The sequence below is a fragment of the Ambystoma mexicanum genome, chromosome 7q (assembly GCF_040938575.1).
Source record: "Ambystoma mexicanum isolate Mex_15411 chromosome 7q, UKY_AmexF1_1, whole genome shotgun sequence".
Taxonomy (NCBI): Eukaryota; Metazoa; Chordata; class Amphibia; order Caudata; family Ambystomatidae; genus Ambystoma; species Ambystoma mexicanum.
The window spans coordinates 980360127-980386506 of record NC_090941.1 but is presented as its reverse complement, the minus strand read 5'-3'; the positions used below and the strand labels follow the sequence as shown (position 1 = coordinate 980386506).

At 48.2% G+C, this 26380-nt stretch overlaps 1 protein-coding gene across 2 annotated transcripts in view; it reads left to right on the top strand.

The window, feature by feature from the left end:
• The window catches only part of FCHSD2 (FCH and double SH3 domains 2), a 1767327-nt gene that overhangs the window by 226782 nt on the left and 1514165 nt on the right, over positions 1–26380 (top strand). For both annotated transcript variants that reach the window (XM_069640094.1, XM_069640093.1), the window contains exon 3: positions 23125–23170. In XM_069640094.1, coding sequence (XP_069496195.1) covers positions 23125–23170 — 46 coding nt within the window. The remainder of the gene's footprint in view (positions 1–23124; positions 23171–26380) is intronic.

Genomic DNA, 26380 nt, shown 5'->3' with positions numbered 1-26380 from the left:
GGTCCCCACCTCTACACCATAGTACCCAGTCAGCTTTTAGGGTTTCCCAGCTATAGACCACTCCACCCAGATGCAATTTTAGCAAAATCTCCTATTGGTGTTTCCTTGCGGCTGTCAGAAGGTACACTTCCTCATAGTGCATTCACTTTATATACCAGTGATGACACCATCAGGTTTACAGCATTGGGCAGTTCCCTACAAGAGTTCTCGCAACAAGTATTAACCAGTTACCTTTCTCTCCCTCCTCCCAAATTACAGCATCTCTCTGCAGATTGGTTTAGGAGTCTGGAGCAGACATATGTCAGTTTTCATTTGCAATCCCCTTATTGTTTTTATGTCAAATGTTGGCAAAAATCTAGTTATGTGTGTTAAGATGGATTTCTAAACTCTGACCTGGTGGGCAGAATTTGATTTATTTACGTATTTAATTCATTTATATAGCGCCCAGCAGCCCAAGAGCATTGTGGCGCTGTTACAGGAGTGTTAGGCATATGGTACATGGTTTATACGGGAATCCTAGACATATGATACAAGGCATATACATATGGTTACCGTTGGCATGGGGTAGTATACAATACATATTGGTCTCATTTTGATGGCCATGCTTTGAGTGCTTTGCGGAAGGCTCCATGGGAGGGTTCAGCGCTGAGCAATGGGGACAGTGAGTTCCAGTGTTTGGCTGCTATATAAGGGAAGCTAGCTCCCCCTGCTTTGGTGCATTTGATTTTGGGGACCAATAATCTGTCGGTGTATGGTGGTGGAGTGGGCTCTACTTATTTTCTGGGAGAGATACGGCAGAGCTGAGTTAGCGAGGCACTTGTGAGTAATAGCTAATGTTTTGAACAGGACTCTTTCTCTGATGGGGAGGCAATGGACTTCTCTTCTTGCTGTTGTGATGTGTTCCCTTTTTGGGATGCTGAGAGCTGCCCAGGGTGCATTATTTTGGTGACTTGGAGTTTTTGGAGGAAGTGCCAGTGAATAGGAAGCCACCCTAGTTTAGTGGAACAGGGGAACCTTCTGGACAAACCAGACCAATCTAGGGTAGCTTGACAGGCAGCCAAGACTAAGTCTCAGGAGGGGTGAGAATGATCGGAAGCCCACAATGAGCGCACACAGTAAAATTCCACAGATAACTCTTAGATATATCAAAAATACATTTATTATAGGCATTATAATCAAAACGCAATTCAACTACAGTTGGGGAGACACAATACCACACACGCTCCTATTCTATCTAACATATATACAGTAATGCGATTAGCCAAAGGCTGATGATGGGGGAGAAAATGAGCACGACCTGTAACAGCAAAGGGGTAAAATCCACACAGATATCAATTGAGGCAGTCCTTCATCAACGATCCCTGTAGTTCAGCCCTACAAAGAGAGGCGCCTAGTGCTCAAAGTACAGGTGTGCGTTAACAACACGTGTTGTGTGTGAACGAACAAAACGGTTCTTTTCAGGGGGTTGTAGCTATTGATAATGATATTTTATTAGTACAGTTGTCAGACATGGGATGCAAACCCACGCCTCCAGAGGAGACTGCTCAGGAAGGGGCTTGAGGCGATGAAGAAAGTTCCTATTCCTAGAAGAGGGTCTACCCTTGCAGATAGAGGGACTTTCAGAGTTTGGGAATAGTTGGGGAGTGCAGGCTATCCCAGCCAAGGTGAGTATCTTTTGAGGGACACTCGTGCGTAAAAGTGAATGGATGTGCCAGCGGGGCCGCCAGTAATTTAGGAAAGTACTCACCGACCCTCGACACAGTCCGGACCAAACTTTGGCAGTCTAGCCCACTTCGCCTGTTGGTGATAACACTCTGCAGTTTCAGGACACTCTGGCTCTCATGGGCTGCGGTACGGACCATCGTCTGTGACGGGACGTTTGCTATTTCCCAACCCTTGAAGGAAGAAGGTTCCTTCTGGTGTGGCTCGCCTCAGGGCACCGTAGGCAAGAACTGCAGGCACTTTTAGCGATAGTCAGCACAGCGAGGCGACGCAGGGACTGCAAATGCTTGCGGCATGGCACACTCTTAAATCGCGACCCAGAGGAGCTAGGACGCCAAGGAACACAAGCTAGCGATTCCCAGAGTCTCGAGTTTCAACTCGGGAGGGCAGCGTTCCTGTGCGATACCCTGGCTGTGAGCTGGTCAGTTCACTGGATGGCACAGGAACACTTCCGGACAGGCTCTTTGCAAGGGTAAGTAGCAGAAGCTGAGACTAGTTGTTCCTACTACTCCAATGGGGTGAAGGGCCCTTGCACGCCTTCTTGGTTCGACGAAGAAACAGGGGTCAGATGGGACATCAGCAAGGTCAGGGTGCCAAAACTTCCAAGCTCGTCACTGGCGTTTCCTCAAGTCTGCTTTCTTCTTAAGGATAGTTGGCTCCTTATGAGGTTTTGTTTGGGCTCAAATCTCAGATAGCTAATGCAAGATCTGCTCTCTTGCACACACCAGACTTGAGCCAATCGTGACCCACGGTGGTACCAGTCATTCATGACTACCAGACATACTGGCACCAGTAGTGTTGATTTGGACCAGCCAGTCCCAACCCTCTTCTTGGGAACTTGCACACGTGAAATGCAGGAGCCTGTAAATTGTAGTTTTGCATGCCCAAATATGGAATACCTGGGTCTCTTGACATGGGGGGAAGACAAAGGAACAAAATGGCCAAAGGACTGAACAAAAGACTTTGTGGCATGGCCATTTTCGGCACTGGCCACAGTCTCTAGTAACTGCCATTATATGTATATATGTGTGTATAACACTTCCATCAAAGAGGACTGTCTATTAGAAAGAATCATGTGAATGGGCAGACTTATGACAGTATATCTAGGCTACATAGAGTTGGCATTCTGCACTTTAATTTGGACTCAAATATTGTGTTCTACATAAGTATCATGGACTTTATAAGTGCTTAAGAAGTTTCATCTCGTATTTGGAAGAAGTCGTCATACATCAGGTATCTTAAAACACAATATGATTTAACACTATGTACTTGAAAATATGGATAGCAAGTAAGAAAATCTGTTCTGACCTGCCATATACCACACCAGTATTTTATACTATGAAATTAATAGTGTTTGCTTAGCAAGTACATAGGTGAACTGTGAGTGAATGTTTTCTGCACTAAGCACTTTAAAAACCAGGTGAAATTTCGCACTAATTTTAAGCATATTGTAATATTGTAATATATTTGTTATAAGTAACATTGCATTACTCAGTTTTATAGTCCGAAATAGAGGTTGAACTAAAAGATATAGTATGCAGTAGATGTCTGAGAAAAAATATGCTTGCACTATGCACTTTAAAAATAATGAGCGAGAAATAGGGATAAGTTAGCCTGATAGCACTCAGCACCTTACAAGCTGTATTATGAGCTGAATCATGGATGACTAAAATAATTCCTATTGTTACATTCCCACTTTGGGATGTTCTAAAATGCACTGTAGAATGCACTTTAAAGTTCAGATCTGGTTAATATTAGAAACCGCACTATTTGCAATGTAGTTAGACAATCGTTACCATCAGATAGTCACAAATGGAAAAACTATTCAGTCCTCTTTCTATATGTATGGGAACCGAGAGTCAGAAGTGTGTAAATGCGTGCCCAGAACGTGGGGAATACCATGTGATCAAGCTACAGGCTGTAGCGAAATGCGTCATCTCCATTTTGGTCTCCCGTGTTTGCATCACGGCGCAGGTTGCAAACTGATTTTAGCCTGAACATTTTTGCAAATAACCGCTTCAGCTGGGTCTGCACCATGTTGCACGGCTGTTTGGCAATTTTCTACAGTTTTTACAAAAATCCATAATCACAATTTATTCCCCACATTCCTAATTTTACCTTCCACCTACATTCAGGACATTTTCATATCAGCCAGAAACCCATTTTAGCTGGTCCTTACAGTTCCCTTAGTCGCAGATGGATAATTTTTATTTCAAAGAAATCGGCAGGAAATTATCTAAGAAATGACACGTTTATCAATTCAGTATGACTTGTGGTTGTCTGGAACAAGGCCTAAGTTATGATAGTCCTTTTAAATTAATTCTAAATCTTCATGTTGAGCAAATGGGAGCTCTGTCTCCTCCAGGCCATTTGTCTCTATCGGCCAGCCTGTAACCATAGTTTTTATTAGTCTCTTTGATGTTTGAATTTAGTTGTTTTAAGTAGGTGGCTGCAGATCGTAAATGGGGGATGCATTAGCTACACAGAGATCTCCCACTGCAGATGATAAGCTGGGCTGGCCTTGTGATATCCCAGGGCTTGCCCTTTGAATGGGACCATCATTCCAATCTGAAAGGCTTTGATTTCTTGTATTTCCAGTGTGGTTCGAATACACACGGACAATTTTGTGGCAATGTTTTACATCAACAAACAAGGGAGCACCAAGTCCCCTCTTCTGTTGGACCTTGCTATCCACATTTGGAATTGGGCTATTCAACACAATTTCTGGCTCCAAGCTGTGCACATTCCAGACCACATCAATGTGACTGCAGACTCCCTCAGCCGCCAGTCTGCAGCAAATTACAAGTGAGAGATGAACACAGATGTTCTCACTGAGATCTTCCAGCAGTGGGTCACCCCAGAGGTGGACCTCTTTGCGACATTAAACAGGAAACTTCCTCTTTATGCTTCCAGGGACGGTCTCGGAGCGTCTTCCTTGGGAGGACGCCCTCGAGATCCCGTGGACAACATGAGGACTTATGCTTTCCCTCCTTTACCACTAATTCCTCAGTCACTTTGGAAACTCGGGAGCGCTTACAACTGCACTCTCCTCTTCATAGCCCATTGGTGGCCAGCCAGATTTTGGTTTTTGAACCTGCAGCACCTGTCTATATCCTCCCTTGCCGCAGATTCCTGACCTTCTTCACTAGAGAAGCCACCATTTGTGGCACCCATCCCCACAATCACTCAGCTTTGTGACCTGGTGCCTGAGTTCCGATCTCTAGCCCAGTTTAATCTATCTGAGGACAACATGCGTATAATAGCTCGGAAGCCCTCTACGAGAGCAAAATACAGGAGCAAGTGGCTCTGGTTTTGTCACTGGTGTCTACCGAAGGTGCTCGACCCCAGACATGCCTCTATTGACATTGTTTTGTCTTTCATATCACACCTGGCAGCCTCTGGTATACATGTCTTGTCTTGCAGGACTTACTTGTCCTCCATTGCGGCTTACCTGTCTGACAGTTGCTCTTACTCCTACGGCCCATCCCCTTTCCTCCATACTTGTGGGACATTCCGTCCTTCGGGACAGGACCGGAGCACTTTTGTAAAAAGCATCAAAAATTTTGAATGTTTGTCCTTCTTTTATTTTGATGTGGTGTACCGCACGTGGCCGTAACCCCGCCCTCCTGAGCTCCACCCCGCGCATCGCCCTTCAGTCCTTTTCGCCGCACAGTCTGGGCTGGACGCACTAGCATCACTGGGAATTTTTATTTTTATTCCCTTTGTCCTTCCTTCCTGATCCTCAGTCATCTAGTCCTCCGTCTATGCCGGAGCGTCTGGGATTCTCATCCTGTTCTTCATGCGAATGTCGCTTCGCGAGGGCGGATCCCCACTCTTTGCTTGGAGTGTCTAGGCCCGGAACATTGTTGGGATTCGTGCTTCTACTGCGACTCCATCTCTGTCCGGGCACTCCAACGTCAGATTCTTTGGTGGGAGGAAGTGTTTCATCGACGAAAAGAAGAAACGCTGGGTAAGTTCTTTACTTTTTAGGGCGCACTGGCCTTGGGCCTCCTTCCCGGGGTCTTCCAGGTCCGGGAGGGGCTTGTGTAGCTCTGTCACCAGGGGATCCCTGAGGTGCCTCAAGGGCCCAATAGGCGCACCGGAGTGTTCTCAGAGGGTTCCTCCAGAGGACCTGTCAAAACCGGACACTGTTCCGAGGTTCACCTTTAAGGTTCATCCTAGTTTGTCTGTGGCTCTGGATACCGGGGTTCGTCCTGAGGTCTCCATTTCTGGCGCTTTCCACACAGATACCGGGGTACACCCGGAGGTCTCAGTTTCTGGAGCTTTTCATACCGAGCCATGACTCGAGGACCCTCTTGAGGGAGCTATACGTCCCGTTCCTATTTTTGGGGGTAAGGTCAGCACCGGTAGAACCGAGAGATGTTCTTCCAAGGTTTTGTCGGTGAGGTACATCCCTCCACCGTCCCACGCTCAAGGTCGTGGTGGTACCGGTTCTGTCGAGGGGGCAAAGAGGGCAGTCACGGATCATAACTCCTCCACTACCGGCTCTGCCGAGGTTCTTCCTCCGGAGGCTAATTTTGGGGCAGTTTCTAAGATGTCAAGTAAGCATCCGAGACCCCCCAGTACCGGCTCTGCCAAGGATCCTTGTGTCAAGGCTAAGGTGTTACTTAAGTCCCCTGACTCCCCTGAGGAGACAATTGCCTCATCTCCACATGTGACGCAGTTTTCCTCAGGTGTCGACAAAATGGCAGCCTAACCCCCGTGGTCCAGGGCAGTCATTTTGGATACCTCCTTACACCAACCTTCATGGCGTCAGGTGCTGGGAGCATTCCTTTTGGGGCTCAGCAGCCTTTTCCACGCTATGTGGACATTGTTGGGATTCGTGCTTCTACTGCGACTCCATCTCTGTCCGGGCACTCCAACGTCGGCTTCTTTGGTGGGAGGAAGTGTTTCATCGACGAAAAGAAGAAACGCTGGGTAAGTTCTTTACTTTTTAGGGCGCACTGGCCTTGGGCCTCCTTCCCGGGGTCTTCCAGGTCCGGGAGGGGCTTGTGTAGCTCTGTCACCAGGGGATCCCTGAGGTGCCTCAAGGGCCCAATAGGCGCACCGGAGTGTTCTCAGAGGGTTCCTCCAGAGGACCTGTCAAAACCGGATACTGTTCCGAGGTTCACCTTTTGGGTGCTAAGGTTCATCCTAGTTTGTCTGTGGCTCTGGATACCGGGGTTCGTCCTGAGGTCTCCATTTCTGGCGGAGCTGCCGTCTGCCAGTCCCCCTGGCCCACACAGGCAGGCAAGCCACACGGCGAAAGTGCAACGCGACCTCGCTCGAGGCTACTACCTGGTAAGCAATACTCCAGCACTCCTTTGGCACCCTTTTGCTCACGTGACTCCATCGATGAACTAACGCCCCACCTGCTCGCCCCAGCCCTGCTCGCTGCACCGAACTACACAGTTGCTTGAGTGATACACTAATGACTTGAAAGGTAATCTAACAAATTTGATTGCTTACAATACATTTATTATTACTGCCACGGAATGATACTGTTCTGTCCCTGTACCTTGAACCATCCGGCATGCCCAGTCTGTTTCACCTAGCTCCTCACCGACCTGCCAACCTGTGAGTATTAGAGCTGCTCCTTAATACTAGTGACCTGTATACTGCATTTGTGCCATATGCCTAATTTTGAATCTAGGTACCACTGCCTATCTGCCTACTGTATTTGTGCCATATGCCTAATTTTGAATCTAGGTACCACTGCCTATCTGCATACTGCATTTCAGCTACATGCCTGATTCTGAACCTAGGCACCATTGCCTATCTGCATACCGCATCTGTGCTGCCCTGCCCTGAATTGAATTGCACGTGATTGTATTGCATTTTGCCCTGCTCTGAACAGCCATGGTATTGAATCGCCATATCACTGTATTGCATTATCCCCTGGTCTGAATTGCCTTCCCTCTGTACTGCAGTGTCCCTGTGCCCTAACTGCCATACCACTGAATTGCATTATCCCCTTGCTTTATTACTGTACTGCGCCATGCTACTGCGCACTGAATTTAGCCATTATTGCACCTCTGAACTCCACTGACTTGCAGCTGGACATTTAGACTGCCACCCTACCCTATCAGTCCTGCCTATACCCCATCTCCTAGATAACATCTACATTGCTATTCCCACTCTGCTCACACAACGCCAGCGCTGTTCTGCAGAAAATGCTAACTGTATTACTCACCTTCTGTGCGATGGCCACGCTCGCATCCCCAGGTATTCCCACTCAGGATACCGACTCGGGAGCCCCCACCCCTCCCAGCTAGGCACTAGTCCTCCCAACGATTCCTACATAGCAAGCTACTATTCTGACCCTTCTTGCCCAAGGTATCATCGCAGGTCAGGGCCAACAACCCTTGCCTCCCGCCCCTGCCCTACCTCCGAAAGAAACAACAAACTTCGCGCTAGACTCTCTAAACTATATGAGCCGCCCCGAAGACTCCTTTCTGACTCCAAATGTGAATCCAAAAGCTACCATACTAGAAAACCCATTGCCCTAAACCACCAGCTTGCCCCTCCCACCACCAAAGGCCCCACCATCCCCATAACCAAGTCCAAACCTATCTCTCATACAAACATCTCGGTAAAAATGGATGAACATTCCTATAAAGAAGCTCTCCTCAGATCACTTGGTCGCACATGCCCTTGATATACCAGACCTAATCATTAAAGATAAATTAGATTGTATTGCTCTAACTGAACCTTGGCTCCACAATGCAGCAGGCCCGTCTCTAATGTTGGCCATCCCAGATGGCTATACCATATCCAGGCAGGACCGGGTGGGCAACCGTGGCGTTGGCATCGCCATCATATCCAAAGAAAGTTTAGCTCTCAGACTAGCCCCGACTCAAACCCTGCAATCGTGCGAATCCCTCACTGCCAAACTCCCTATAAACAACTCCCAATCCCTCACCATCCACCTGGTCTACAGACCACCTGGTCCGCTCGGGAACTTCGAGGAAGATTTGCATAGCTTAATATCCAACAATGCGAAAACCACCTCACAACTACTGCTACTAGGTGACTTCAACCTAGGGTTTAACGACCCAGCAGACATACATGCCTCCACCATAGCCAATACTATCTCATCACTCGGACTCTCACAAAAAGTCAACCTACCCACTCACCTGAAGGGAAGAACCCTATACTGGGTTGCTGATGCTAACTGCTCAGCGGTCATCTCCTCTACCACACCATTACCTTGGACTGACCACTCCCTGGTCTCATTTAACCAACTGACCTCCAGACCACCTACCACAACTGTGTCACTGGCACCACCCTGCCTAACAAGAAATAAGAAAAATATAACAGTAGAAAGAATCATCCCAGCCATCCTTCCAACGCTAAACGCATTGCCAGACAATCTAGATCCCAACACACCAGTTCACAAATATAATAAAATTATGTTAACTACCATGGACAAAATTGCCCCACTTAAACTTCGCACCAGCAAGCCCAAAACCCATTTAAATAAATGGTACACACCTGAACTCAAAGACCTCCGCCTTAAAAAGAGAAAATGTGAATCTGCTTGGAAACTATGCCCTTCCAGTGAAAAGAAAGCCATTCTCGATACGATTTCTCGTCAATACAAAGCTGAAATCTGTTTAGCTAAACGGAACTCCTACAACAATCGCATTGCCAACTCCAACTCAAGTATGAAGGAGCTCTTCTCCATACTGAAGGAACTTGAGTCACCCATTGCCACACCCGACGCCTGCACCAAGGACCAGACTTGGTGCACAGACATCCAACAGGCACTAGCAAATAAAATAAACGCCCTACAAAGCAAAATTCAACTAAAAAAAAGACTCCTTAAACCTCACTAACCCTCCCACACCTCCGCCTAATGCTTTACCAAGCACACACTAAATCATTTGCCTTCTCTAAAACTACCACCCTGGAGGTCGAGAAAATCATACTTTCTCTCAAACCCTCAAACTGCAAAGGCGACATCTGCCCTGCACACATAATCAAGGACGCAGCAAGAGACCTGTCGCCCTTCATCTCCAAACTTATAAACGCCTCTTTTTCCTCAGGTAGTATCCCTTCCAACTTAAAACAATCCTGGGTGCTCCCCCTCCTCAAAAAGCAGACGCTTGATCCTCTCATCCCCACCAACTACCGCCCCATCACCACCCTTTCTACTGAAAATCTTGGACAAAGTGGCCTACGTCCCGATTCAAAAATACCTAGAACTACACAAATTACTAGGCTCCAAACAATCAGGTTTCCGCCCATTACATGGCACGCAAACAGCCCCCATTGATTTGAAGACCCAAATTGATGATCTGAGGGACAAGGGTAAGACAGCACTCCTCCTCCTACTTGACCTCTCCGCGGCATTTGACCTTGTCGACCACAAGATCCTCTGCAGACACCTGGATTCAGCTGCTCATTTCTTCCCAGAAGCCATCAGATGGATTGAATCCTTTCTGAGTGAGAGAACAATGAGTCTTCTCCCCATCAGCAGCAGCAGACCCCTCTCCTATTACTTGCGGAGTCCCGCAGGGCTCATGCGTCTCCCCCACACTATACAACATCTTCACCAAACCTCTGTTCGACGATCTGGATCATCTGGGTGTCACCTACACTAACTACGCAGATGACACTCGGATTCTCCTCCCACTTTCAGGGGATCACAGTAAGGATAGAGAGTTGGTGAATAGGGTGTATCTCATCATTCAGGCATGGATGGCATCTCATGGCCTATGCCTGAATGACAAGACAGAGCTCATCATCCTGGGTACCCCCGCTAATATCAACAAACTAGGCTTTGAATATGCCGAATTTAACATAGACGGCAACATTATCAAAGTATCCAGGGATGTAAAAACCCTCGGCTTTTATCTGGATGCCACTATGTCATTCACTAAACAGGTCAACTCCCTAGCATCTACCACTGCGTATACCTGCAAATCAATAAGAGCAGGTAGACAATTCCTATCCAATGACAGCTCTATGATCTTGGCAAGAGCACTCGTACTCTCCAGGCTCGATTATTGTAATGCCCTATATAGCGGTGCTAACAAAGCCATTATCCATAGGCTACAAATCCTACAAAATAATGCCTTGAGAGCTGCCCTCGGCATTAATAAAAGAGAACACATCTCCACTACCAGACGCCAACACAAATGGCTCTCCACCGACAATAAAATCAAACTAAATCTGGCCTTCCTAACCCATAAAGCCCTCAACATTGCTGCCCCTAGTTATCTGATGGATAAAGTAAAGAGAAAGTCATCCATCAGACAAACAAGAACTATCAATTCCAACTGTCTGATAATTCCCAGATTCAAACTCTCCACCATTGGCGGTAACAGCTTCCCTGTGAAAGCTGCCACATTTTGGAATTCTTTGCCACACAACCTGAGAGCCGATCAACCATATTTGCACTTTAGAAGGAATCTCATCAGTCATTTGAACTCCAACAACCCCTGTATTTAATTGTACATTTTATACCTCTGTATAGATACTGATACTTTTTGTTTGCAGCCTTTGCTCTTGCCACAAACAGCCACTGTACATATCTGTATATTTCACTCCTTTGTATAGATATTGATATTTTTTATGTGTGAAGATTTGTATATTTCTCATTCCTGTAATCCTTTTATGTCTATAATTTTACTTCAACTGTATATTTCTGTAACATTGTAAGCCTCGAATATTCTTTCTGCCTGCGCCCTGCTACCCCTGGGTATGGTGCGCCATACAAATAAACAAACAAACAAAAATCTGTTCCGCACTTCATTCGACTTGTGTGCTCGGACACTGCTGCCTCATACAGTCTTGCTCCCTCCTGTTTCCGCTCCACTGATCTATGTGGATCTGGCCGGTGGTGAGCCCTCCTAGCAACCATCCTCATTGCGTTCATGGGGGTATGCCCCTCACGAGCGGCCTCTTCATGTACCAGCGCCAAAACCTTCGGCCGAGGATGAGTTTTTTGGGAAGTTTCAGATGCTCAAGCACTCTGACCCTATGAAGGCGTATTTCAAACGTCTTTTCAGGGAAATGTACCCTGAACCTCCAGGCCCACCTCCTGTCCCGGCTGCTCCAATGCAGGTCCTGGTGGTGCCACTTCCTCCACCACTTCCTTCTGGACCTCCTCCATCTCTCCCTCCTCTGCCCCTGTTGTCTCCTATAGAGAAGACACTGGCAGACCGGGACAACACTTTAAAACCTGAGGCGGTATGTGTGGTGGACTAGTCTTCTGTTGCTGCCTCGTTGGATGAGCCTTAAGCCGATCAGGATAGCGATGAGCAGCCCCGCTCAGTGAGAGAATTCCTTGACCGAGTCCTGGATATGATGGCATTCCTTAATATTTCAGTACCTGAGGCCCACACTCCTCAGGAGGGGGTGCTTTCTGGAGCCTTTACCCTGTCACTTCAGGAGCGCACCAGCCTGTTGTTCAGCTTGGCGGCCTGGGGCCCGAGTTTAGATCTTTAGCGCAGTTTGATCTGTCTGAAGACCATCTGCTCATTATCCAAGCAACCAGAAAACCTTCTATGAGGGCTCAATATAGGAGCAAATGGCTCGGTTTTGCCACTGGTGCTTAGCTAAACAGCTTGACCCCAGACACGCTACGGTGGACCCTGTTCTTTCATTCGTGTCTCACCTCGCAGCTTCGGCATTCATGTCTTGTCTTGCAGGACCTACTTATCTGCCATTGCGGCCTGCTTGTCTACTGACTAATGTTTCTTTTCTTTGACTAATCCGGTCATTAAAAGGCTGAGGGTCTTCTGCATTGTTCCCCCCCGGTGCGTACTCCTCACCCAAAGTGGAATTTGAATGTGGTACTCACTGCGTTGTGCCATAAACCATTTGAACCTATGGCCACTACCGATCTCAAATACCTTTTGTGGAAAGTCGCCTTTCAGATCGAAGTGACAACGGCACAGTGAGTAAGCGAGCTCCAGGCTCTTTCTCTGGAACATCCGTTCCTGACCTTCCATAAGGATAAGGTTGTGCTTCGCACTCATCCTTCCTTCTTGCTTAAGGAGGTTACCGATTTTCATTTGAATCAATCAATCTCCTTACCTGTCATTTTTTCCCAACCCAGACTCTTGCACAACCTGGACGTCAGGCGAACCTTAACGTTTTTATCTTGTCAGAATGAGTGAACTCGGGGGCTCCTCACAACTCTTTGTCACATTCGGAGACCTGAAAGGGAAACCGGCCTCCAAGGCAACTATCTCTCGATGGATTGCCTCCTGCATTTCTGAAGCCTATACCAACCAGGGCCTCCAAAGTGGCTGCTGTTGCCTTCCAAAAGTATGTTCCTGGGGAAATCATTGCCAAGGCGGCTATGTGGGCTTCTCCATCAGCTTTTTGTAAGCATTACTGCTTGGACCTGAGCTTGCGGGCGGATGCCCAGTTTGGCCAGGCTGTCCTTAAGAATGTATTCCAGGACTTTTATTTATTTTTTTTCCCATCCATCCGAACTAGCTGTGGTGCTTGGTTAGGAATCTTCCACAAGTATGGAGCAAAGGGGACGGGACGTAGGAGTATAATACAGTTACTGTAGTGGCTACCTTACTCCTAGTCCATAGTCCCCTTTCCTCCATACGCCGGCCCGCCATCCCCTCTAAAAAGTATCTTCTATTATTGCTTAAATGGTCTCAGACCTGGTGATAGAAAAGGACTGAAGGGTGATGAGCAGGGCAGAGCTCAGGAAGGCAGGGCTGCGGCATGTGCTGTAGCCGTGTAAACCTAATTTTCTGATGCTTTAAAAAAAGGTGCTCCGGCCCCCTCCTGATGGACAGAATGTCCCACAAGTATGGAGGAAAGGGGACTATGGTAGTCACTATGATGAGTAACTTTGTCATATCGTAATAGGAGAGGATCAGAAGAATACTCGAGATTAGCCGCCCGCAGAGCCGGCAGGGAGAATATTGAGAAAGGGCATCTGTAGTTATTGGAGCGCAGGACAGCTCAAGGCAGAGATGTGCGTGCAGAAGGAACTACCTAAGGCTGTTTCTTAGACTGTACAGAGTTGTTAAGCAGCACCTACAAAGAAGAGGAAAGAACCTAGATCAGCAGGGATTTGTCTCTGTCCTGCTGCCCTGATTGGACAGCAGGACAGAGGCTCAGGACTACTATGCTGCAGGCACCCATGGGGATTGTAGTTTTTTAGCTATCTTTCTCTCCGTTTTGTTTGTTTTTTCCTTGTGTTCGTTTTTTTTTTTAATATTTATTTTAAACAGACAGGATAAAATGATACAAAACTTGATCAATCACGACATATGGTACAAAAGCAATACAGTTGGTTGCCCTTCCATCCCCTCCCCCGGGTCTTAAAGTTCCTCTTCCTGTCCCCGCTGAGCATTATCGTCCCGTAAAGTTCTCCTGGCTAATTGGGGCTTGTATGTCAGGGCTGGATAATTCTGATCAAAGTCTAGGATCGGGCCCCAGATGTTCTCGAAGCAATGTAAGCGGCCTGCCCCGGCAGCCGTCACCTTCTCCGCGATTAAGATGTCCCAAATTTTAGTCCACCAAAAAGGCATTAGTGGTCCTTCTGCGGTTTTCCAAGTGCGAGCTATTACATTTCTGCCTGCCAGTAGGCATTGGGATAGTAGTTTGGCCATAGGGCCAGATCTTGGGTAGATCCCGGGGACCGGGGCTCCCAGGAGGATGGTTTCGGGCTCCACGGGAAGCCGTACCGGAGTGATGTCTGCGATTGTTGCTAGGCATTGTTTCCAAAAGGTCTGGTCCCTCGGGCAGGACCACCACATATGAAAGAAAGACCCTACTTGGCCGCATTGCCTCCAACAGTTCGGATTAAGTGTGGGGTTCATATGGTGTAGCCTTAGGGGAGGGTAATACCAGCGAAGAAGGATTTTGTAGGTGCCTTCTCTGTTTGTAATGCAAGATGAAGAGGTGTGGGCCCGCGACCAAATGTCAACCCATAGCTGGTCCTCGATTGGGTGGCCTAGGTCCGCCTCCCATTGGGCCATGTACCGGGTTTTAGAGGTTAGGAAGTCATTTTGGAGGCATTTGTATAGAGTGGAGATTCTCCCCCTGGTTGGGAGGTCATTTAGGGTCAGTTCAATAGCCGTGGGAGGGCGGGTGGCGGCCTGGTGGGTCTGTGGATGGGAGCACCAGTGGCGCAGCTGAATGTACGTGAATCTATCGTGTTCCTGAAGTTGGAAGAGTTCTTTACAACACCCAAAGGTGCAGGGTTGTCCCCCTTCGAATAGTTGCCCCAGGGTCTCCAGGCCTCCCGCAATCCAGGATCTGAAGTTCCGGGTGGACCAGCCAGGAGAGAAAGCTGGGTTCAGGAACACCGGGGAGGAAGGGCTGAGTCCCACTGGGGTTTTCTTTTGTTTCAGCGCTTTATCCCAGACAGCAATAGTGTGTTTGGTGGTCATCAGGAGGTTCTGCCACTGTCGGCGCTCGGGGGGATTGATATGCGGGAGAAAACGTAGCGGGAGCGGTAGTTGCGCCTGTTCGAGGTCCACCCATCTCAGGCGGTTGGTAAGTATCTGCCATGATCGGATGTAGGCGAGTTGGGCCGCCATCTGATATTTTTGTAGATCTGGAACTCCGAGGCCACCCAGTCTAGCATTGCCCAGCATCGTGGTCCTAGGGATTCTGGGCTTCCTCCCTTTCCAAATAAACCGTGACATTTTCTTTTGTAGATTCTGAAGGGCAGGTGCCGGGATTGGTACTGGAAGCGAAGAGCAGGCATATAGGAGCCTTGGTAGCAAGTTCATATTACAGGCCGTGATGCGGCCCATCAGTGAGATCTCTTGTGCCGCCCACCGCTTTAAGTCCGCCTCGAGGTCTGTGAACAGTGGGAGAAAGTTTGCTCGATAGACTTCCCTAGGGTCAGCTGGGATCTGGACACCCAAATAACTGATGCTCTTAGTCGTCCATTGTATCGGACATAGTGGGGCCAGAGCCTCCCGGACCTCCTGGGACAGGCCTACCCCCATGGCAGCTGACTTCCGGAAGTTGATGGCAAAGCCTGTGACCTTTCCATAGCTCTCTATCTCAGCTAGGGCCTGAGGGAGGGAAGTACGAGGTTCCGTGATGGTTAGTAGGACGTCGTCTGCGTAGAGGGCCAGTTTATGGTGTATTGTATTCGATTGGAAGCCCTTGATCGCCGGGTTTCGCCTGATCCGTTGGGCGAATGGTTCCATGATTAGCGCGAAGAGCAGTGGCGATAACGGACAGCCCTGTCTGGTTCCGCAGGTCAAGTCGATGGGGGCGGAGAGGATGCCATTGACTCTGAGAAAGGTCTTGGGGGCTGTATAGTTAGCCAAAGTCATGGCGCAGAACTCTGGGCCAAAGCCAAAGGCCTCGAGAGTAAGCCTCATGAAGTTCCAGCCCACCTTGTCAAAGGCCTTAATTGCATCCAGGGCCAGAAGCACCAGCTCTCGGGAGTCTCGGGAGGCAAGTTCCACCAGGTTCAAAGCTCTTCGAATGTTATGAGCGGTTGAGCGGTGTGTGATGAAGCCACTCTGGTTGGCGTCGATTATCTCTGGCAAAATCCGGGACAGGCGGGTTGCTAAAATTTTGGAGTATATGTTGGCATCTATATTGAGCAGAGCAATGGGTCTGTAGGACGCAGGAATCTTCGGGTCACCGCCAGGTTTGGGCAGCAAAACTGTTTTTGATTCTTGCATAGACGGGGTTATAGTGCCCGTGGTCCTGAATGAATTAAACGGCTGTACCAGAGGTGGCAGGAGTTGGGGTTTGAAAACTTTATAGAACTTCGTCGTATAGCCGTCTGGGCCTGGGGCTCGAGATTTAAGGGATTTTATCGCCTCATCGACTTCCTCGTCGGTGATTGGGGCTTCCAACGAGTCACGAGCTGCGTTTTCCAGTCGGGGGAGCGCCGCCCTTTGCAAGTATTCCCTCTGTTCTTTTACGTCTCGGGCCGGGGCGGTCATTACCTGGGTCAGGTGGGTCGATGCGATTTGAAGCTTGTCGTGATCCGTGTACTGAGTCTTGCCCTGCTGATCCCGAAGGCCCACGATTGTGTTATTCCTTCTTGTCTTGGCAAGTTTAGCCACCAGTAGTTTGTTTGCTTTATTATTTCTGGCATAATAGAACTGTTTAGCCTTCGTCAATTGATGGGCGGTATATTCAGCGTAGTGGGCTTCAATTTTCTTTTGTGCTATTCGGAGAACTCGCTGTGTTTTAGGGGTCCAGCCCTTCTCCTTATGGATCCACTCCGCCTTCTCAAGTTCCTCTTCAAGGCCCTGACGAATTTGTTGTTTATGCCTATGATAGGCTACCCCTTTGGCAATCAGTTCTCCCCGCACCACTGCCTTCATTGCATCCCAGTTGTTGGCTAAAGAGGTATCTCCGCTAGGGTTTTCCTTAAAGAAGTTGTTGATCGTGGTTGCGATTGCGTCTCTGAGTGGCATCTCATTAAGGATGGGATCATATAGAGTCCATCTACGCCGCTGGGGATCAGGAGGTCGCTGGACTCGGATTTCCAAGGTTACCGGGGCGTGGTCGGATAAGATTCTGGAGCCTATAGTCACCTCCTCAGTGAAAGCGAAGATCTGCGGAGATATCAGAAGAAGATCTATCCTGGAAAATGTCCGGTGAACATAAGAATAGAAGGAGAAGTCTTTTTCAGACGGGTGGAGTACCCTCCATGAGTCCACCACCCCTAGAGTTCTAAATAATCGCAAGAGGGCTAGGGCTGTGGCGAAGTCCCCGGCGGCGGGTGGATGCGATTTGTCTTTTACGGGGTCTGGGACCCCATTAAAGTCCCCACCGATCACTATCTGGCCCTCCAGAAAGGGAGAGAGAGTCGAGGTTAGCGAATCATAGAAGGGTGCTTGGCCAGAATTCGCCGCGTACACGGAGACTATGGAGAACAGCTGTCCCGCTAGCAGGCATTTCACCGCTATGTAGCGTCCCTCCGGGCAGCTTATGGAATCCAGTATCTGGGGATTCAGCCCCCTCCGGAACAGGATTGCTGTACCACCCCGCTTGGAGCTTCCAGACGCGAAGAGTTGCTTTGGAAAGTCGCGAGAGTGTAGGCGTCCGAAATCTGCCGGCAGCAGGTGAGTTTCCTGTAGCATAGCCACAGCGGTAGTATCATTCTGGAGTTTTCGTAGAATTGATTTGCGTTTAGCCGGTGAATTCAGTCCCTTGACATTCAGAGAGACAAACTTCCAAGTTTGGTGTTCCGGGGCGGGATCTGGGGTCGCTGATGAGACTTGTGGAAGGGGGGGAGCTACTGAAGAATCAGCCATTATGTCGTGGGAGATGTGACCATCTGTTATTCTGCTTTTGGGGTTTTTTCTCGGACCGCCAACGGGAAGTCCAAGATTTAACTGGGGGCGGGGGACCTATTATGGGGTCAGACCCTCCCCTGGCCAACGGGGCCGTATAACAGAGAATAGCCAGCATGGCTAAAGGTATGAATAGTCTGAGTGAAATGCTCCAAGGACTCATAGGTGGAATGTACCTTGGAGCTGGGCATGGGCCGTGGGGGAGGCCCGCTGCATCGGGGATGGAGTTCATCCATGTTTCCAAAAGTGGCGGTCGGCTCCACAGCGCCGGGTTCGCTAAGCCGGGTCTCAGGGCGCAGAAGAGTCCCTCATGGGGCCGCACTGGGTCATTTCCTCCTCCTAAATCTCGGAACCTTCGACCATGTGTTTTGTTTGGACCTAGGGGAGGCTATGGGGTCCGAGTCAGTCGCCGCTTCAGTGGCCTGTGGGGACAAGGTGTTGGCGGAGTCCGGATGCAATATACTTTCAGCGTCGTCCAGGTGATTGATCTTACGTAGGGTACCCTTATAGGAGAATTGCAAAGCTGTGGGAAAGAGCCATCTGTAGCGAATTTTTTGGGCTTGAAGAAAGGTGGTTAGTGGGCGAAGGGCTCGCCTTTTCTGAAGGGTCAACGGAGATAGGTCTTGATAGATCTGAAGGGGGGTCCCCTGGAAGGTGATTTCGTTCTCGGAGCGACTTATTGCCGATATGGCTTCCTTTGTCGTAAAGAAATGCACCCTGATGATAACATCAGGTGGGCCGTCTGACTCCACCCCACGACGGGGTTTAGCCTGTGAGGGCGATCTAGTAGCAGTAGTGAGTCCTCCAGATCGGGGAGGAGAGATTGAAAGAAAAGGCCTACATATTCGGCCAGCCCTTGGTCTGGGACTGACATGGGAACCCCCCGAATGCGGAGGTTGTTGCGCCGGGCTCTATTCTCCATGTCCTCCTGCTTATATTCCAGGATTTCACACTTGTCCTGCAGAAGCCCAACGGAACGCTGGACCTCAGTCAGGGAGGAGGCGTGGTCCTGGGCGCGATCTTCAATCTCTCCCACTCTCTGTTACATCTCCGAAACCCTTTTATCAGTGTTCTCCAACTTGGCATTAAGCTCAGACATACATGATCGAAATTCGGTTTTAATGTCAGCCATGAATTCACGGATATCCTCCTTGGTCGCTAGAGGTCCCTTGTTGTCCAGGGATTCTCGTGAGATGGAGGGGAGAGTGTCCAGTTTCTTCGCTTTGTCGGATGACATTAGCATTGTCGCTATGTCTGAGGACTTAGTGGATTTCGGTTGCCTAGACATAATGTGGTCTGACAGGAGAGGGTCAATGGCTGCAGGTAGCTCAATCGCAATGGTGGCGATGGTTTGAGGGTAGCTTGAGGCCTCTCAGAGGGTTGGGGTGAGGGTTCCGATGTCTTGGTTGGACTCTGGCGTAGGTGATTCCAGTGCGAGTGAAGAGGAAGAGGATTGCAGTGTTGTCCCTGTCTCCCTGGTGCCAAGTCGGACAAGGGGAGGGCGAATGTGGGCCGGGGCGCCCCAGGAAGCAAACGGGGAGATGAGAGGGAGCAACTTAGTGTCATGATCACTGCTTCCAAGGAGCCAGGACCAGCCCAACGTCCTTGGAAGCAGGCCCCTAACCTTAATCCTAGGCACCAGCCGGTCCCCACTGGGACCTGTTGGACCTTGTCCTGGCGCCGGTGGCGCCAGGCTCATCAATGCCATCGGTCCCGGCACTGGAAGCGCCGGGCTCATAATATATATGAAGATGCTTGGGTGGACTTACCTGCAGCAGACCATGCTGCTTACTTACCAGTTGCATAGGAATCCTCAGTAAGCCGGAACTACTTTCTTACCTGGGTGGGGCAAGCTCCACTCCCTGGATACAACACTGGAACTCTTCTGGAACAGGAACTCTTTTCTTACCTAGGCGGGGCCGTGGAGGAAGACGCCTCATCACTCCAAGGCTATTTAAACCACACCCGATTGATGAAACGTGCTTCGCGTTATTCTGCATCTGCAGCAGAATGCTCACCGAGTCTGTTCCAGCTTCTCTTCCTCCGATCCTGAACCTGCAAGAACAATACTTACCACTCCTGTATCCAGTCTTCAGCAGAACCTGCAAGAACAATACTTACCATTCCTGAATCCAGTCTTCAGCAGCACCTGTAAAGATAAGAAACAACAGGTTAGCACGGCAACCTTCACATGCGGCGCATTCCTCACCTGATTCATCGGCAGCGACCATTTCTTCACGCTGCATCTCCGCCTGTGAAAACAAAAGCATAGTTATTACTTACCAGCACTCCGTGCATTCCGGGTGTTTTCAACGCTGCGACCCAGCATCTGAAATACAAAAGAAAAGACATTAGACAGGTATTTACTTACGCCCATCGCGCTCGCCACAATAGAACGCCTGCAAATACTCCGGCGTTTTCCAGCAACTCTTCAGCACGAACTCACAGCTGCAAGAGAAAAGAGACAGTTAGAGCGCTTGCAATTACTTAAGCATTTCCAAGCGCTTCGTCCCAAGGCTCTGGCTCCAGCTTCGGCTCTCTTCACACCATCTTCTATTCCAAGAGCCCTGCAAAACAAATAGGAGAAAGCATCATTTCAAGCCCTGTTCTATATTACGTGCCCACGCACCTAAAGACTATAAGGACTAAAAAGGTGTCCGGAAACTCACCGCTCGTGCAGTTAACGGCAGTAGCGATCCTCTGATGTCAAGAGGCCTACGTTTCACCCAGTGAAGGAACTGGCAACGGCACCCTGCACCAGACGCAGATGGAGAGTCCAGCATTCACCTATCTAAGGTGAGCACGTTGACCTGGGGGCTCTACGGAGAAGCTAGGAAGAGAGAGAGAGGGAGAGAGAGGGACTCTCAACAGCCCAGATCATTAACCCCCATATTCTTTCACCTGCAGAAATCTCACCCTTCGAGTTCGACACACAGTGCGAAGAGGCTCAGCCCCAGAAGCCAATAGAGTCCTGCACATCACTTTTCGAGTCACAGACACCATCCTGCCTAGACCAGCGCCTCAGTGGGAATCAGGTGAGCGTTACACTTAGATACTGGAGCACACCAGTCCAGGGTAGCCTTTTGAGGTGGAGGATGAGGACCCAGATCGCCACGAGTGTTAGCAAGACTCTTGGTGGTAGCGGTGGCAGTAGAGGGTCTATTTCAAGGCGGATTGCTCAATAAAGAGGGCAGCAGAACATGGCGCCGCTGACCGGAACCACAAGCCAGTAGGTCCACTCCCGCAGAGGTGCAGAGTTCGGGGGCAATGAGGTGTTGCAGCCTCCTCACAATTGAAGGGTTGTTCTGCGGTGCACCCCCGAAGACTCTCCGGCTCCAGCCCCCTCTTCTGGAGTGGCGGCGGAGGGATACAGCAGAGGGCGAGAGCAGGGAGACAGCAGCTGCGTGTCGTGGCGCGCCGCAGGCGCGGTTGGGGTGGCTGCAGGGTTTTATCCCCCTGGTGATGTCCGGGGAGATGGGCCAAAACAGAGGAGGCCCGGGGCACCCACCCCGCCTTCCGCCGTCCGCGCGCCTCGACTCCCAGAGCGTTCCCCAGAGCGCAGCCGGGAGTATCAGCTGGAGCACAGGCGTGTGGCTCGGATCCCTCCGGTCATGTAAGGCGGGAGGCTCTTGGGTCCAGGTAGACTCAGGGGTCCACAGGAGGAGCTCCGATGGCGAGGCCACGTCTCGGTTGTTGTCGCTGGGTCCCGTCCGCCATCTTGGATTACGCGGTGGAGGGGCCGCGGGATAAGGAGAGCCCGATTATCTTCATCTTGGCGATTCTGGGTCCCAGCAGCACGCCGGCGGGGCTCCGAACCTTCTCACGCCACCTCACCTAATTAGGTTCGTAAACGCTGCATGGGAGCCTTAGGAAGCTGAGATGCAGCGGGCGTCCCACGGAGACCATCAAGGAAGCAACTGCATAGTCAGCGCTCCAGGCCACGCCCCTCGTTTTTTTTTTTTTTTAAGAGAAAGTTCAAGATTTAAAAGGCTGTTGGAAGGAGTAATAAAGTGGTTATTGCATAATGCTCGCCTCTGTGTCTTTAATAGAATCAAGACTACCTGCGCTGAGTACTTGGGCGATCTTCATTGTTGCTGCATAACTATCTCCTAACAGAAGGGAAGAGAAAATAATGAGAGAGCACAGCGGAGGCAATGTTGGAATTTACACATGTCCTTTTGGACATGTGCATCTCATCTCCCCCTCTACATGAACATATCTATATCCATTGATGCAACTCATTGTGGTTTGAGTGCCATTTTGCCGTACCACCTGCCCTACTCTGTGGCTGAACATTACTTGCTGTTACCGCCTGGGCAGCAAGCCTGCCACAGTGCATGCCAACAAAGTAAATAATTAATTTCGGCTGTAACGTGGTAAGTTACCAGAATGCCTACCCGATGGCTGCCATTGCAGCCTGCCTTCCACGGCTGTGAAGAGGTAGAGGGAAGTCAACCGTCCGCATCAAGTTGGCTAGGGCACACACTGGGAATTCCATGTTATCCCACAGTGAACGAAGGCACATCAAATCCATAGAAAGCTAGGCTTGGTGTGAAGAAAAGCTGTGAATATGGTCTAGAGGCTTTGAAAGAGCCGTTCGTTTGAAGTGCACCTTGTGTAGATAATATGCACCACCTCTGTGAAGGGGGTCTGCTAGTTTGATTTCACTATATGATCTCAACGTTCACGGTTTTCTGTATTTGTACTATTTTGAAGGCAAAACTCATTCGTTGGGCGTAACTAACTTTAAGAAAGTGCGTTGGCAGAATAGTTTTAAACCGTTTTGTTGCAGTAGTGGAATAGGCCGATGGGATGTTATTTTATGATTCAAATTGAGGAAGCGCAGGGATATCGACGATATGTGTTAGCAGGGTAAGAGCTGTGGATAATCCCACTGTCCATGCCACATACATATGCATCTGTCAAAGTGGTTCATTTGGCCGATAGTGGCCGAGAAATGGATGACTATCCCCTTCCTTTGCTGCATGTTTCCCAGATGCTGCTTCTCAGGAAGTTTCTTATCCACTGTTATGAATGGTTGACGAGTTTTAGTTGTATTTCTAGAGTTTCTGAATATTCTTGTGAGGGAGATCGCTACACTTCTCATATCTTAATTGTCATATTTTCTCTTTTTCAGGACATTTAGCCAGAAGAAGTCTGCTATTGAAAAGGACTATGCACAGGTAAGCGCTTGAATAACCTCTTATGCACTTCACATCTTGTTGCGACTGAGAACTCTTAAATATTGACATGACAAGCAAACCCTCTTAGTGAGGTAGAGAGTGATGTAAGCCATTTATAACGCGCATGTACACAAGTGTTTCTAGGCGCCAGTGGCGTTATGGTATACTGTGGGATGGTGAGAATGCTTTTCCAGTGCTTCAGATCGGATTCCTTGTTTTGAGAGTGATCATTTATATAGCATGGAATTGCAGATTAAATTAGTTGCTTCCCTCTTTGCTGGGTTTCCATAAGATTGTGTGTTTATTTTCCACCAAATATTTCCAAATACTGATATTTTGTCCAGCATCATTTTCTTTTAAATACATTCCAAAGATGGAGTCTTTTCTATCAAATGCGTTGAAGAACCAAAGAGTACTCTTTTTCCCATTTTTACTGAATTGAATTTGTGAGGTGTTCGCTTTATTTACTTGCATTAATGAGCAGCATATTAGTAATCTACATCCAGTGGGAAACCGTATTTATTGTATTGCCGAGTAATAATGTATGTTTCGTAGATGGTTGTGGCACGTCTATATAGAACATAGATACTGACTACAATTATGCTGCTTTTCGTTTTGAGATATTTTCTTACATTGTTTTCTTTTTTTTTACAACTGTGACACTCAACAAAACACATGACCGTCTAAGGCTATAATGTTAAATCAGAAGTGAAGTTTACGTTCAGTTTTGCTTTAGGCTTTTCCCTTGTTTACTTGGTCTGGTTTTTACTGGGTTATTGTTTGGTCTCCCAGTCGCTGGGATTAAATGTTTAAGGAGCTGGCACTTCAGGATCCTATGTAAAATGGGCCTATAAATATATGCAGCTAATAATAATGTGGGTTCTTGAATAGTGCTTTATGACAAGATTCCTCCTGCTTCTAATTGCTGTAACAGGAGTTATTGTTACCCAGTTAATTGCCCTCCGAAAGATAAAAGGTTGAGTTGGCGCTGTCTCAAGATTTGAATTTGACAAGTACAGCCTGGCCCCATGTCGGAGACCAGTGCTTTACCAACGAAGCTGTCATGACCGCTAATGGTTGACGACTGAAGCAGGGATTCTGTTGCTTTGGATCTGTCTATCACCCTCAACACAGTCTACTCTCCCGATTCAGTGACATTGTGGTGAGAAGGATGGCACTGAAGTGGATTGAGTCCTTTTTGACTGGACGTGTCCAAAAGGTTTCCCTATTTCACGATGTGTCAATGGCAACATTGCTTATCTGTGGTGCAACACCAGGCACATCCCTCTCTCCAATCATAATTAATGTTTATATGGCTACCGTAATCACGTTAATCCATGTTTGTATCATCTCGACGTATAACTATGCGAATGATTCAGTCAGGCTTAAAAAAATGCAGGAGGGTTTACGGATGAAACTGATTGTCGTTGTAGGAGCCCATATCCCCAGTTGGTATAGAGAAATATGGCTGCAACGTTTTGATACTTACACCCCTGACCACCCTTCCCCAACTGCAACTAACTGTACTGAACTTAGATCTGTGACTATTAACACAATCATCGATGAACTCCAGCATCTCAGCAGTGGTGCAAAGGGGATTCTTTAGGCAAAATCTTATACACAGGACTTTTTGTTTATTAAACTTCCACCATAGAACATGGTTAGTAGCATCGACGGTGGTTCTTTTGGATCATGTAAGTAGGGTTATTTGTAGGGCTCTCAAGGGGCAAACTTGTCCAACTTCTGAACAGAGTATACAGAACATGGAATTTTATAGTAGTTCATGCACTCTGCTTAGAGTTCATTTGCTTCCGGTGAAATACAGAGTAGACTGCATATCTACACTGAGGAGGTATGCTTTTTTTTATCTATTTCCCGAACAACAAAAAATGCAGAACGTATGCCCATGCCTTGTACGTATGGTGAAGCTGTGGAATACGTTCAATAGGATGTGTGCTCAGTATGAATTTTATAACGTAACCCACCTGAATTTGTTATACTAAAAGATATTACTAATATGCTTTAATGAATATTCTGCAAAACTACAGATGATATAGATGTGCCAACGGGCCCAAGAAGTTTGATATCCTCAGTCAAACTAGAATGTGCTCGTTCTTTGACCGTCTTCTTTCTCTGCATGAGAAGTTGGCATGGGGAGATCATAAAAGGGAAGGGGCTGGTAGTGCAGGTGCACTGGGTAAGCCAGAATTCGATGACCTGCATCCATTCATTAAGGCATTTGGCAATGAAATCAAATCTATATTGTATTAATGTAGCACCCAGATGAGCTGATCTATGTGGTGATGGTGGAGCTGGTTGCTTTCACATGAAAGCTGGGATGTTTGCGCCAATTGGAGGTGTTTTCCCAAAGTGTGGGAGTTGAAAAGGCTCTGCCACGGAGAGAGACCGGGTTGGGTTGGCTTGACAGAAAAGGCTGTTGTCGGCAGATTTGGTACTTGATTTTGCAGGAATCTTAAGTTGGGGCAGTCCATGCAGTGAACGACGGGTTCAATCGAGAGTTTTCGCAGTTTGAATATAATGCACTGGGTGATGGGGTGCCAGTAAAGGGGTTTGCGGGATGTTCATTTTTCTAATCTTTTACTGCTTCCGTAGTAACATTGAGTAGATAATTAGTGAACTTGTTACTAGAAATATTGCTCTGGATACAAATCAGGTCTCGTTTGTTGAGGAGCAGGTGATGTATACAGCATTGTTGGCCCTCCCGAGTCCCACAATAACTTGAGACATGTATTCCGCTCATGCTTCTTGCAGCTCGGGTGCAGATTTAGGAAAAGGCATAATACCTGTAATGTTTCATAAGATCCATATCAATGACGCTATTAACACAGGAATGGTCCAGCCAGATGGTTCGTCTGTGAACCCATACTATGAGTTGCCTACTGTAGTCTAAGCATCTTAGGTTGTACATTTGTGCTTAGTTATTGGCAGATGGGGCTCGATATGTGGGTAGATTGGGAAAAGCTGCTTTGAGCCACAACATTTAAGCAGGAAGTGACATTCTGTTGAAAGAAATACCGTCACCGAAATATTGGCATTTGATAACTGATTCTAAATGGAGTAGTGACTATTGGAGACCAACTGAGGTTGATTCATGAAGATGGTACATAGCAGGAATCTGGATCCAAGTTGATATTCTATCCTCTGAAGTTAAATACATAAAGGAGTTTCTTGTGATATACGATAGCTGAG